This window comes from Bubalus bubalis, chromosome 6 (assembly GCF_019923935.1).
Source record: "Bubalus bubalis isolate 160015118507 breed Murrah chromosome 6, NDDB_SH_1, whole genome shotgun sequence".
Taxonomy (NCBI): domain Eukaryota; kingdom Metazoa; phylum Chordata; class Mammalia; order Artiodactyla; family Bovidae; genus Bubalus; species Bubalus bubalis.
In genome coordinates, this window is record NC_059162.1 from 52,115,671 (window position 1) to 52,129,532 (window position 13,862).

The window sequence follows — 13,862 nt, forward strand, 5'->3', positions numbered from 1 at the left end:
ATCATCTATTCTTTATATACTTTAATTCTCAAGAATCTTATTCCCACTGTCATTCTTTCCCTGTGGAACTTCTCGAATCCACTGATACCATTTCTTCTACCTTTAAACATACCTAATAAAGGATATATATACTATTTGCTGTCTTTCTCCATCATCAGTGAATACTACTTGATTAATTTTATTCTTTTTAACTTGCTTTTGATTCTATTTTTTCTGCTTCTTCAATGAATTTCTGTTTGCTGACTTTTTTTGCCTTACTATAGGCTTCTTAAACATGCAGATGTTGGACCTTTATTCTCAGTTTATGATAATTTCTTTGAAAACATAATTTACCTTCACAGGTTAAGCTATAGTCATTATGTAATTGTGGTTTTGATCTAGGTCTTTTACCTTTACTATAACATTTGACCATTAATTTTCTATTAGAAATCTTTTCTTACATATGTGACATGAAATTTGACACTTGGAAGCATATAACCGTTAATTTGACCTGGAATATTGTACAATGATATGAACATAAAATCTTTGTTTCAAATACCTGGATTTCAGTTCCATTTCTGCCACTATACTAGCTGGGACCTTAAACTCACTGAGCCTTAGTACTAATATATATCTGCAAAATAAGAATACATATTACAAGAATATATAATATATATATTTACCTTATTAGGTTGTTATGATGATCAAATGGGATAATGAACATTTATAGGAAAAAAAATTCTGAAAACATGAGTTGTTGCTCTCTTTTGTCCAAGGTTAGCAAAATATCTCTACTTGCCCCTCCTTCTCAATAGCCTAACCAGTTTGTTAAGCCTGAAATTATAAAATGTTTGATGTCATTGGTTTCTCTTTCATTCCTCACTCATTGCATGACTAGGCAGGATGTGTCCAAAAGGACAATCCAGTCTTGGAGCTGAAAATATTCCTTATCACATAGCAGGGTAATGTTTCCTAAGTGTGGTTGGGTTAACTACTTACTCTCAAAATCATCTGAGAGTGCTGTTATGTTAAAAATGAAACTAATGAGCCCTACTCCAGACTTAAAATCCTCAACTTCTAGGAGTAACACCTGGTAATTTAGATTTTAAGCTTGAACCCTGGATGGTTTTTTTGCACATAAAATTGAGAACTACTGCCCCTGGGAGTGATATTTCAATAAATAGCATAGTGAAAATCTATTCAGATCTTTGTGTCATACTCACAGTTTATCTCAATGTGTATTCTGAGGGTGTGGGGAAGAGATTCCAAACTGAAATAGAGAGTGCAGTTTTACTCTAAACTATCTTCTTTAGGAAAATCATGGGGTTCAATGACATATTAAATGTGCTAAGAAGAAAGGCAGTAAGAAAGAGCCAAAATTAGTTAGCCTAGGGTTTTTACATTTTTATTTGCCCAGAGAAATCTTTTAAATGGAATATCCATTAATATTGCAAAGAACACTAATGTTCTATCAGTGTTCAGTGTATCAATTCAATGTTAATGTTATCCAGAAACATCCTTACAAACTCACCCAGCATAATATTTGACCAAGTATCTGGACAGATTATGGCCCAGTTAAGTTGACACACAAAATTTAGCATCACAGCAGCTTAACATAAAATATACTTTCTAGCTGAATGCAGCTGAATTCTCAGAAGAATTATTGTGCATGATGTCCTTTTACATACTCCTCTGTGCTGAGGTTGGTCATATATTCTGCTTTGAAAACACATATTATGCAATTCCCAATCATTGGATATTTTGTCCTTTGTGTTTATTAACTCAGCATCCTCAACTCTTGTTACACCCTAAACCATTAAGTTACTTTAAACACACACACAGTGTTATATATACATTAATGTACATATTTATTTATGAGGAATTTAACATATGTTTTTAATTGTGCTAGTATTTTTATTAGGATTATTTAGGTTAGTTCTTTTGATACAATGTTGTATGAATTTGTTGTTTGCCTCAATACTTTTTTTCCATAAGCATTGTTATTTTTCATATGCAGTTTTATATGAGAATTTATAGGAATGCATATACTATGTATTTATAGGAAATAAAGGTTTACATAAAAATATAGGAATACTATGTATTTAAGGACAAGAATTTTTATTAACTGGTTTGTAATAGTTTTGTTATCAATCAGTTTGTTGAATTTTCTAATTTCCACTATTTCTTCTTTGACCTATGGATTATTTGAAAATCTGGTTTGTAACTTCTGTACATCTGATGGTTTTCTAATTATTTTTCTTTTCTAGTTTCATTGTTACTCCAGTACTTTTGCCTAAAAAATCCCATGGACGGAAAAGCCTGGTAGGCTGCAGTCCATGGGGTCGCTAGAGTCAGGCACGACTGAGCAACTTCACTTTCACTTTTCACTTTCATGCATTGGAGAAGGAAAATGGCAACCCACTCCAGTGTTCTTGCCTGGAGAATCCCAGGGCCGGGGAAGCCTGGTGGGCTGCTGTCTATGGGGTCGCACAGAGTTGGACAGGACTGGAGCGACTTAGCAGCAGCAGTTTCATTGTTACTGTTCTTAACATGTGATGCAGTTGCTTTGTATCAGATAATGTTCTCTGTATGATTTCAGTCTTTTGAGATTTGTTGAGACTTGTTTTATGGACCCATATGTGGTCAGTTGTTTTTTTTTTTTTTTTTTTTAATTTTATTTTTAAACTTTACAATATTGTGTTGGTTTTGCCAAATATCGAAATGAATCCGCCACAGGTATACATATGTTCCCCATCCTGAACCCTCCTCCCTCCTCCCTCCCCATACCATCCCTCTGGGTCGTCCCAGTGCACCAGCCCCAAGCATCCAGTATCGTGCATCGAACCTGGACTGGCGACTCGTTTCATAAATGATATTATACACGCTTCAATGCCATTCTCCCAAATCTTCCCACCCTCTCCCTCTCCCACAGAGTCCATAAGACTGTTCTATACATCAGTGTCTCTTTTGCTGTCTCATACACAGGGTTATTGTTACCATCTTTCTAAATTCCATATATATGCGTTAGTATACTGTATTGGTGTTTTTAGTTTTTATAAATATTTTGAGTGTGCTTATTCTTTTGGTTTTAAGTGCCCTCCCAGATAAATATCATGTTAGTTCTTTGATGATTAGTAAAAGATATTTCATGTATTTCATTTTTCTGATTTGGTTGCCTTCAGCAGAGGGATTGGTTCATAATTACTTTGTTGTTGTTGTTCAGTTCCTCAGTCATGTCTGACTCTTCATGCCTCCATGAACTGCAGCATGCCAGGCTTCCTGGCACCTAACGAACTGGGGAGTTCATCTTTCAATGTCATATCTTTTTGCCTTTTCCTACTGTTCATGGAGTTCTCAAGGCAAGAATGCTGAAGTGGTTTTGCCATCATGATTACTAAGCCTACTATTAATGTGGGTGGATGCTCTTTACATATTATTTCTAATTAATTCTTTTTTATGACTTCATGATCCTTTGCTATTATTTTCTTTTATCTCTTTGAGTATTTTTTAATTAAATTTTAGTCTGTATGTTCCAGTAATTCTGCTTCTTGCTTTTGCTTTTTTAATTTGTAATCATAATACTGAAGTATCTAGGTATTTTTATCTGTATGCTTGTGTTCTTGTCTGGGTTTTTAGCTCTTCTGCCTGCTAATGTATATGGAAGAAGGGCTCAAAAGACCAAGTCTTATTTTGTGCAAATTTAAGGATTAACAACCTAATGAAAATGGACAGTAACGGCAAGAAGCACAGAAAGTCATTCAACTGGGATGCAAATCTTACCTCTATGAAGGGGAGAGAAGGAAGGAAGGAGGAAAGGAAGGAAAGATAAAAGGAAGGAGAATTTTGTCCTGCAATGCAGTCCTAAGACCATTCGGCAAAGTTGATGGGGAATCTTCAATTCAAAGTTGCCCATCCAAGGAGTCCCATTAAGGTCTACCTTAATATTCCTGCCATGCCCAGTCATTTGTTTGGAGCATCTCAAGAAAAGTGTAATCTTGGTGTGTACATAGTGATAGATTCAGAACACAGCAGCTGGGACCATCCATCAGAGCACTTCTTGCAGTAGGAGATATGAGAGGTGTATTCTCAACACCTCTAGTTCCCTTCCCTCACTCCAACTCTATGACTTTTACTTTGAAATACCCTATATTTGCTACTATGAAAATATTTATCATTCAAAAACTATATTGATAGCAATTTGTCTCTTTATTTTCTCTCTTCAGTTGCAATTCTTTTAAAATTCTTTCCATTCTGTCTCCCTTGACTCATTTTCTTCATAGTTTCATTTCTAGGTTATTTATATACCTTAGCTAGGTAACTTTCATTCTTACTAATCAGCCAGCAAATATAAGCCTTTTCTCAAAAACTTTCATTTTCACCAGAAGGGAGATCAGATCAGATCAGTCGCCCAGTCGTGTCCGACTCTTTGCGACCCCATGAATCACAGCACGCCAGGCCTCCCTGTCCATCACCAACTCCCGGAGTTCACTCAGACTCACGTCCATCGAGTCAGTGATGCCATCCAGCCATCTCATCCTTTGTCGTCCCCTTCTCCTCTTGCCCCCAATCCCTCCCAGCATCACAGTCTTTTCCAATGAGTCAACTCTTCGCATGAGGTGGCCAAAGTACTGGAGTTTCAGCTTTAGCATCATTCCTTCCAAAGAAATCCCAGGGCTGATCTTCAGAATGGACTGGATGGATCTCCTTGCAGTCCAAGGGACTCTCAAGAGCCTTCTCCAACACCACAGTTCAAAAGCATCAATTCTTCGGCGCTCAGCCTTCTTCACAGTCCAACTCTCACATCCATACATGACCACAGGAAAAACCATAGCCTTGACTAGACGAACCTTTGTTGGCAAAGTAATGTCTCTGCTTTTGAATATGCTATCTAGGTTGGTCATAACTTTCCTTCCAAGGAGTAAGTGTCTTTTAATTTCATGGCTGCAGTCACCATCTGCAGTGATTTTGGAGCCCATAAAATAAAGTCTGACACTGTTTCCACTGTTTCCCCATCTATTTCCCATGAAGTGATGGGACCAGATGCCATGATCTTTGTTTTCTGAATGTTGAGCCTTAAGCCAACTTTTCACTCTCCTCTTTCACCTTCATCAAGAGGCTTTTTAGTTCCTCTTCACTTTCTGCCATATAAGGGTGGTGTCATCTGCATATCTGAGGTTATTGATATTTCTCCCAGCAATCTTGATTCCAGCTTGTGTTTCTTCCAGGCCAGCGTTTCTCATGATGTACTCTGCATATAAGTTAAATAAGCAGGGTGACAATATACAGCCTTGATGTACTCCTTTTCGTATTTGGAACCAGTCTGTTGTTCCATGTTCAGTTCTAACTGTTGCTTCCTGACCTGCATACAAATTTCTTAAGAGGCAGATCAGGTGGGGAGATACCCTATAGTAATTTATAAACATCTAGGATAAGAAGGGGCTTCCCAGGTGACTCTAGTGGTGAAGAACCCACCTGCCAATGCAGGAGACATAAGAGACATGGGTTTGATCCCTAGGTCAGGAAGATCCCCTGGAGGAGGGCATGGCAACCCACTCCAGTACTCTTTGCCTGGAGAATCCCATGGACAGAGAAGCCTGGTGGGTTGCAGTTCATAGGGTCACACAGAGTCAGACACGACTGAAGCAACTTAGCACAACACAGCACAGGATAAGAGGAGCATGGCTCAGGTGGTAAAGAATCCGCCTGCAATACAGGAGACCTGGGTTGAGAAGATCCCCTGGAGAAGGAAATAGCTACCCACTCCAGTATTCTGGCCTGGAGAATGCCATGGACTGTATGGTCCATGGGGTCACAAAGAGCCGGACAAGACTGAGCGACTTTCACTTTCAAATATAATGTATACTAGTTCCCTTGGTAGTCATATTCTCACTGTCTCACATACAGCTCTTAGAATCTCACTTTTATGAACCACTACATTACTCATGTTTTGGCTGAACATGTTCACTAGACTCCTAACTGAGAAAGTGGCTATTCCTGAGTCTAAGTTCTGTCCACTGTACCTTGTTCTTGATGGCTCTAAGTGATGGAATGTCACATTCTTTATTCTTCAGCAAAACCTGTAGCACATAGGTAAATAATAGACCTTACCTTGAGAAGCAGTATACCATTTTCCTCTTCTCAGCTGTTTTCTGTGTGTTCACAAGACTTGAAATTCTTTGTGCTGTTTTTGACAACTTATAATTGAAGCCAGTAACCTTTTAAATGAATTCCATTTCATCAATTACTTATCCTCACTCTGCCCATCCTCCTACCCTCAGCCAACCTAATGTTTTATTTCTAAAACAATTTAGTTTCAAATTCCAATTTCATTAAAATAATGCTCAAGAATTTTAAGTGGTGTCTTTTGTACCTGATGCTATTAAAGGCACAGTTCAGTTCAATCACTCAGTCGTGTCCGACTCTTTGTGACCCCATGAATCGCAGCATGCCAGGCCTCCCTGTCCATCACCAACTCCCAGAGTTCACCCAGACTCACATCCATCGAGTCAGTGATGCCATCCAGCCATCTCATCCTCTGTCGTCCCCTTCTCCTCCTGCCCCCAATCCCTCCCAGCATCACAGTCTTTTCCAATGAGTCAACTCTTCGCATGAGGTGGCCAAAGTACTGGAGTTTCAGCTTTAGCATCATTCCTTCCAAAGAAATCCCAGGGCTGATCTTCAGAATGGACTGGTTGGATCTCCTTGCAGTCCAAGGGACTCTCAAGAGTCTTCTCCAACACCACAGTTCAAAAGCATCAATTCTTCGGTGCTCAGCCTTCTTCACAGTCCAACTCTCACATCCATACATGACTACTGGAAAAACCATAGCCTTGACTAGACAGACCTTTGTTGGCAAAGTAATGCCTCTGCTTTTGAATATGCTATCTAGGTTGGTCATAAGCTAAAGAAATGTGTATTAAACTGATGAAAATGCAAGTTGTATCAGCTGATTTGGAATGTTTATTTTTTCCATCTCTCTCTACAGAGGCAGGAAGATTGATGGCTTGGTATTATATTACATTTGAGACAGTGAAGAAATTTTGTACAATCAGTGGAAAAGAAACTTTATCAGATCTGGTAAATTAATTTTCACAAGAAAATAAGTATACAGTGATATAGTATAAAATACTATTGGGGGAAACAACTGATTTGTATATCTCCTGCAATTTAAGAATAAATGAGCAGAAAAGAAAGCATTTCTAGTAGTGCATATATTTTCCTCTTTATTTGTCTTTAACTGCAAAATATGGAATATTACTCCTTAGAATATATTTCCAATAGCATCTTTGTATTAGGGCTAAGAAAATTTATATACATACCCGAAGAAAGGATAGCAGCTACCTTTCAACTTATGTGATAATTCTGATTACCTTAGTAGTGGCTACCAAGTATAGTATGTTGAGAAAGATTCCAAGATGGTGTGGCATGATATATTAGGAAAGTCTGCCATGAATGAAAGACACATGCCTCTTACTTGCAACTCTTCCCTAAATCCTTTGCATCAGGATAACAATAACTGTAGAAAGAGAATAGTATTGGTGATAGGCCAGAAAAAATAACTAATTTTGGAGAAAATTGGAATTAAAAACAGGCTGTCCTAAAATATTGCCAGTGGGGTACCTTTGTAGCTACAGCAGTGAATAAAAGCATAGTCATATTTTTGGCACCTATAACTATATTGCTCCTTCCTTCCTTAACTGGGAATATGAACATGAAACATGACTTTTATATTTATTCCCAAATTTAAACTATTTAAAATATCTAAGTTGATTATTGCAATAAGATTATTATATTGATACTAAAAATTATACAAAAATTGATGAGTAGAAGGCTTGTATTTTCATGTAAATACTCTTCTAATTTACTTTTTATTGAAGTATAGTTGATTTACAGTGTTGTGTTGAATATTATTCTTAACTGAGAAGAAATCAAGAGTTAACATTAACCCATCTGATTTTGAGTTCTGTAAGTGTAAAAGAGAATTAGAATTAGAAAAGGTGCTAGTTTCATTTTACAGGTGTGAGAACTCAAAGCAGAGTGCTTTGCTCAAAATCATCTGGGAGAATTAGGTAGGTTCTTGAATACAAATTTCTTTATACCAACATCATTCTTTTTCATTAAAAAATTATCCTCAGTAAGTATAACCATTTGCAAACTATAGAAGCCTGAACAATAATATAACAGTAGTAATAGTGGTAGTAATGAAATCTTCATTTATTGAGTGCTTATCATATGCTACATGCTAGGATGAATATTTTAAATTTCATCTTGTTAATCTTTACAATCTTAATGGTACAGAGCCAGTGTGTAGCAGAGTGTCTGGCATATATAACAGGTGTTTGTAAATATTTGTCAGTGAAGGAATGAATCCTTAAAGAAGCAAAATGTATAAGGCAAAATGTGCTAAATGTGATGTCCCAAAGCAGCATTAAAAATAAATAAGTACAGAAAAATAAATGAGAGAAAAGAAGTAAAGAATGGACATAACCAAATGAACAAATGCTGAAATTTTATAGGTCACAATGATAGCCAGCTGCAAGGAATTTCTAGATGTACAATTAAGAATAAATGAAAAGAAAGCATTGAATACTTTGAACAAAGATCCAAATCGGACAACTATCAGGTACAGAAATTAAATGTTTTAAATAATTTTTAAAAAGGTTTCATTCAGCTAAAATAAGTAATAATAATAAAAGTTTGCCTTATTTATTTCCAGATTTCCAATGGAAGGAAGGATTAAAACAAGAGAAATGAAAGTAAATTGGTAAAGAAAATTAATTGTTAAATGTCTTAAAATATTGATTACTTGTCCATGATTCATATTTATGAAGGTATTTTATAAGTTTAAAACATTTTAAATTTGTTTTCCTTAATACAAAGAAAGAACATTTACATAAGAATGAGGAGTCAGCATGCAGATGTAAAATTAATTTCTCCAAACTCTCAAGTCTTTAATTTAAAAAGATAACTTGTGAATTTTTAAATCAACAAACACTGAGAGTGTGATCTGTTGAGGCATGGTAGACAATAGAAAGAAGATGTGCTTCTCATCTACAAGAACTTTCAAGTTGGCTTGAATGAGAACCATGTGTATAAAAATAATGGACGGTATGAAAACACATATAGACAATGTCTGTAGAACATTAATGATGTTCTGCTGCTGCTGCTGCTGCTAAGTCGCTTCAGTCGTGTCCAACTCTGTGCGACCCCAGAGATGGCAGCCCACCAGGCTCCCCCGTCCCTGGGACTCTCCAGGCAAGAACACTGGAGTGGGTTGCCATTTCCTTCTCCAATGTATGAAAGTGAAAAGTGAAAGTGAAGTCGCTCAGTCATGTCCGACTCTTAGCGACCCCATGGACTGCAGCCCACCAGGCTCCCCCGTCCATGGGACTTTCCAGGCAAGAATACTGGAGTGGGGTGCCATTGCCTTGGAAAGACATATTAAAAGAAATAACCTGAGTGAAGGAATGCATATGTGATAATGGGGTGACTGTTATGCCAGCAATGGGAAGTCTGTATAGAGGAGAGTAATTGGAAGAGTAAACTAAAATTACATTGTAGCTTGTAATGACTTTACTGGGTTTGCAGTCACACAGGCAATGATACTTTTTCTGGATGCCAAGTGCTTGGTTTTCTAAGTAGTTATATCTTAGTGTTAAACAACTTGATTTAGATCACGTGAGTTCAAGTAAACATGATTTTTTTTCATGGGGCTCAATAAAACCAGTTGGCCAAAGAATTTCCTTTTGTCTCCTTAGCTAAAGGAGGTCACTCTTTCTCTAGGATACTTCCTAAAGTCTTATTAAACTTTATCTCCCAAATACCTTGACATCTCAGAAACAAACTTCTCACTGTTGTATACTTATTCCTCAGGCAGATCTATAGCTTGGAGGGCAGAAGTTAGTGTTCTGTTTCTTAGCCATATTTCTCTAGAAATTTAAATATCCCTAGAGATCATACAGAACTTAGAGATCATGTACCCAAATCCTCTCATTTTATAAATGAAGTAAGTGATGCCTAGGTAAGTTCTGACTTGCTTGAGGTTATGGTGCTATACTGAGGACAGCTGTAGAATTAGAATCTAGGTCTCTTGAGTGTCACAATGGATTTCTCAATATACCCCGTTGCATTAACTACTGAGTCAAATTAAATCAAGGTATTTTTGCATAAGCATCTTGTTGGGAACACTATATTTGCAATTTTAATGCTTTCACTTACACCTTGCCTTAGATTGGATCATGCATTCTTTTGATTAGGACTGTCAGATTCTTAAAATTCATGACTTTCTAATTATTTCTATATGTATCATAGGGCTTCCCAGGTGGCGCACGTGGTAAAGAACCCAGCTGCCAGTGCAGGAGATGTAAGAGATCAGGTTCAATTCCTGAGGGTCAAGAAGATCTCCTGAAGGAGGGCATGGCAGCCCACTCCAGTATTCTTGGCTGGAGAGTCCCATGGACAAAGGAGCCTGGAGGGCTACAGTCCATACGGTTGCAAAGAATCAACACAACTGAAGCAACTTGGCACACATGCTCACATATGTATCATAAATTAGCTTCCTTTTTTAATTTTCCACCTTATGTCACTACTTGACTAGGAAGAGTGACTGTCTGGGAGGCATTTTCTTAATCTAAAATGTACAGTCTTTTGGTGGGTAATGAAGGCTAATATTTACCACTTTGATGTCTCTCTCATATTCTTATTACTTTGCTGAATTTCAGATCGGTTCTTTTACAGCCAGGTGTTAATCCTCTTAATTTTAAAATTTTATCCTTCAACTTTCTGCCCTTTATCACTGTTTTTTAATTTTTCATAATTCTGAGGTCTGTCTTCTTCAGGATTAGCTCTGTTTTCTTTGATTGGTATTTGTCAGTGAGCTTATAGGATGTGTTTCCAAATCAGTGATTTCTTTTCATATTTGTTTCTTCTTATATAATTCTTATATAAATTACCTTTATAATAAGTAATGCATAGATTCATTTTTAAAGATTCAAAATTAAAATTTATAAAGCAAAAAATCAGGTCTCCTTTGACCCCCAGAAGTAACTATTATCAGTAGTTTTCTGTGGGTCATTCCAATTTCCTTTCTATTTATTTAGTACATATGTATTTAATATGTGCTAATAGACATGTTATATCTATATAAAAAGATCTTACTGTAATTATTGCTCTTGTGATATGAAGATTCTATATCAGTACCTACACATGTTAATCTCATTTATTTTAATACCAATGTATATTTTAACAGCAATGTATTCTATAGTATGAACATACTGTAATTTTTAACCACTCCTTTATTGATGAAGAGTTAGATGGCTTATAAATTTTTGCTATTAAATAATTAAATTATTAATTACTTAATATTAATTAATATATAAAATTATAAATTAATATAAAAATATATAAAATATAAAATTAAAATATTAAATAATTAAATAAGGCTGAAATGAACTTCCTTATATTTATGCCATATTATTCAAGAATTTCCAGGTGAAAGGATATACATGAGAAGATTTAATATTTAATGCAAATTGCATTTAAAAAGCTTCTCTTATTTACAGTTGTCATCCACAGTGTAAAAAGAATGATTCCCATTCATCCTCCCAATACTTGTTTTGTATCTTTGAAGTTTTGTTAATCTAATGAGTGAAAAATTATATTAAAAAATTTTCAAATCTGTATTCCTGTCTTTCTGCCTTGCTTTCCCACACATGACTTCTATTGTCCATAATGACTGCTAGAGCTTCAGCCATTATTACACTTGAATATCCTTTCTCTTTTCAATAGGTTTCTTGGAAGTCTCAGATAACACTTTCACACTGAGTACATGGCTAGAGCCAAGTGCAAAGGAGACAGAGAAATGTCTTGTTGTTACTGTGCCTTTATTAAAATTAGGATTCTGCTATTAAGATGGAAATAGAAAATGAGTGTTACGTAGATAAAGCAGTCTGCCACATATCCTAAGATCATAGGACTTTTCCTATCATCTCTTCTAATACTTTAAAATCATTTGATTTTTATCTGAAGGCTTCTCATAGGTTTGGAGTTAATTTTTATGTGTGATATGAATTAAGAATTTAATTATATTTCATCCCTGAAAGACAGTCAGGAGGGTTTAATAAATATGTTGTCTTTCTCTCTTTGCCGATTTATTTGGAATGCCATCTTCACATAAACTAAATTCCTAAGGGTGTGATTCTGGACACTTACTGTTAGTCTGTTTATTTTGTTGCTATGACAATACCACATTGCTTTACTTACTACCATTTTATTGCATGTTTTGTTATCTGGTAAGGCAAGTCCATTCTTACTGTTCTTTAAAAAACATTTTGAATATTCCTGCATTTTTCCTCCCTATGAACTTTAGAATCAGTTTGTCAAGATCTAGGAAAAGTCCTTTTGAAATTGGTTTTATAGATTAGTTTGTGGAAGAATTGTTCTTTCTCAGTACTGAAATCTAAAAGTATGATATCTCTAGTCATCTACTCAGATCTTTCTGTGATATTTTATAACTCATCATTTAGGTTTTATATTTCTTCTTTAATTTTTTTTTAATTGGAGGCTCATTACTTTACAATATTGTAGTGATTTTTGCCATACATTGACATGAATCGGACATGGGTGTACATGTGTTCCCCATCCTGAGCCTCCCTCCCACCTCCCTCCCCATCTCATCCCTCAGGGTCATCCCAGTGCACCAGCCCTGAGCATCCTGTCTCATGCATCGAACCTGGACTGGCAATCTCTTTCACATATGATAATATACATGTTTCAGTGCCATTCTCTCAAATCATCTCACCCTCGCCTTCTGCCACTGAGTCCAAAAGTGTGTTCCTTACATCTGTGTCTCTTTTGCCATCTTGCATATAGAGTCACCGTTACCCTCTTTCTAAATTCCATATATATGCATTAATATACTCTATTTGTGCTTTTCTTTCTGACTTACTTCACTCTGTATAATAGGCTCCAGTTTCATCCATCTCATTAGAACTGATTCAAATGTGTTCTTTTTAATCGCTGAGTAATATTCCATTGTGTATATGTACCACAACTTTCTTATCCATTCATCTGCCGATGGACATCTAGGTTGCTTCCATGTCCATAGCTTTGACTATATGGATCTTTGTCAGCAAAGTGATATCTTTGCTTTTTAACACACTGTCTAGGTTTGTCATAGCTTTCCTGCCAGTGCTTTACAATTTTCAGAAGTTTCACACACATGATTTCATATAATGCCATAATAATTCTATATTCCTCCTACCCTTATATTGCCCTGCCCCCATCTCTCTCGACACTGGTAATCACTAGTTTGTTCTTTGAATCCGTGAATCTGTTTCTTTTTTTTTTTTTTTTGCTTTATTCACTAATTTGTTGTATTTTTTAGATACCACATAAAAGTGATATTATATAATAATTGTCTTTCTGTGTCTGAATTATTTGACTTAGCATGCTGTGCTGTTCTTAGTCGCTCAGTCATGTCCAACTCTTTGCAACTCCATGGACTGTAGCCTGCCAGGCTCCTCTGTCTATGGGGATCCTTCAGGCAAGAATACTGGAGTGTATATTTATGTACCACAATCTTTATCCATCCGTCTATTGATGGACACTTAGGTTGCTTCTGTTTGGTGATTGTAAATAATGCTGCTGTGAACACTGGGGTGTATAACCATTTCTAAATAGATGTAACAGAATAATTTTCAGAGGCATATATTGTAGCCAAAAAACAATTAGCCTGTTATGTTGTTGTTTAGTCCTGTCCACTCTTTTGTAACTCCATGGACTGTAGCCTGCTAGGCTTCTCTGTCCATGAGATTTCCGAGGCAGGTATACTGGAGTGGGTTACCATTTCCTTCTCCAGAGGATCTTCCTGACCCAGGGATCAA

At 36.2% G+C, this 13,862-nt stretch overlaps 1 protein-coding gene across 1 annotated transcript in view; it reads left to right on the plus strand.

Moving 5' to 3' along the window:
* Positions 1-13,862, plus strand: part of HFM1 (helicase for meiosis 1) — a 113,476-nt gene that overhangs the window by 49,223 nt on the left and 50,391 nt on the right. Inside the window, exons 21-23 of the mRNA XM_044945443.2 lie at positions 6,965-7,056; positions 8,496-8,602; positions 8,696-8,743. Of these exons, the coding sequence (XP_044801378.2) occupies positions 6,965-7,056; positions 8,496-8,602; positions 8,696-8,743 (247 nt within the window). The remainder of the gene's footprint in view (positions 1-6,964; positions 7,057-8,495; positions 8,603-8,695; positions 8,744-13,862) is intronic.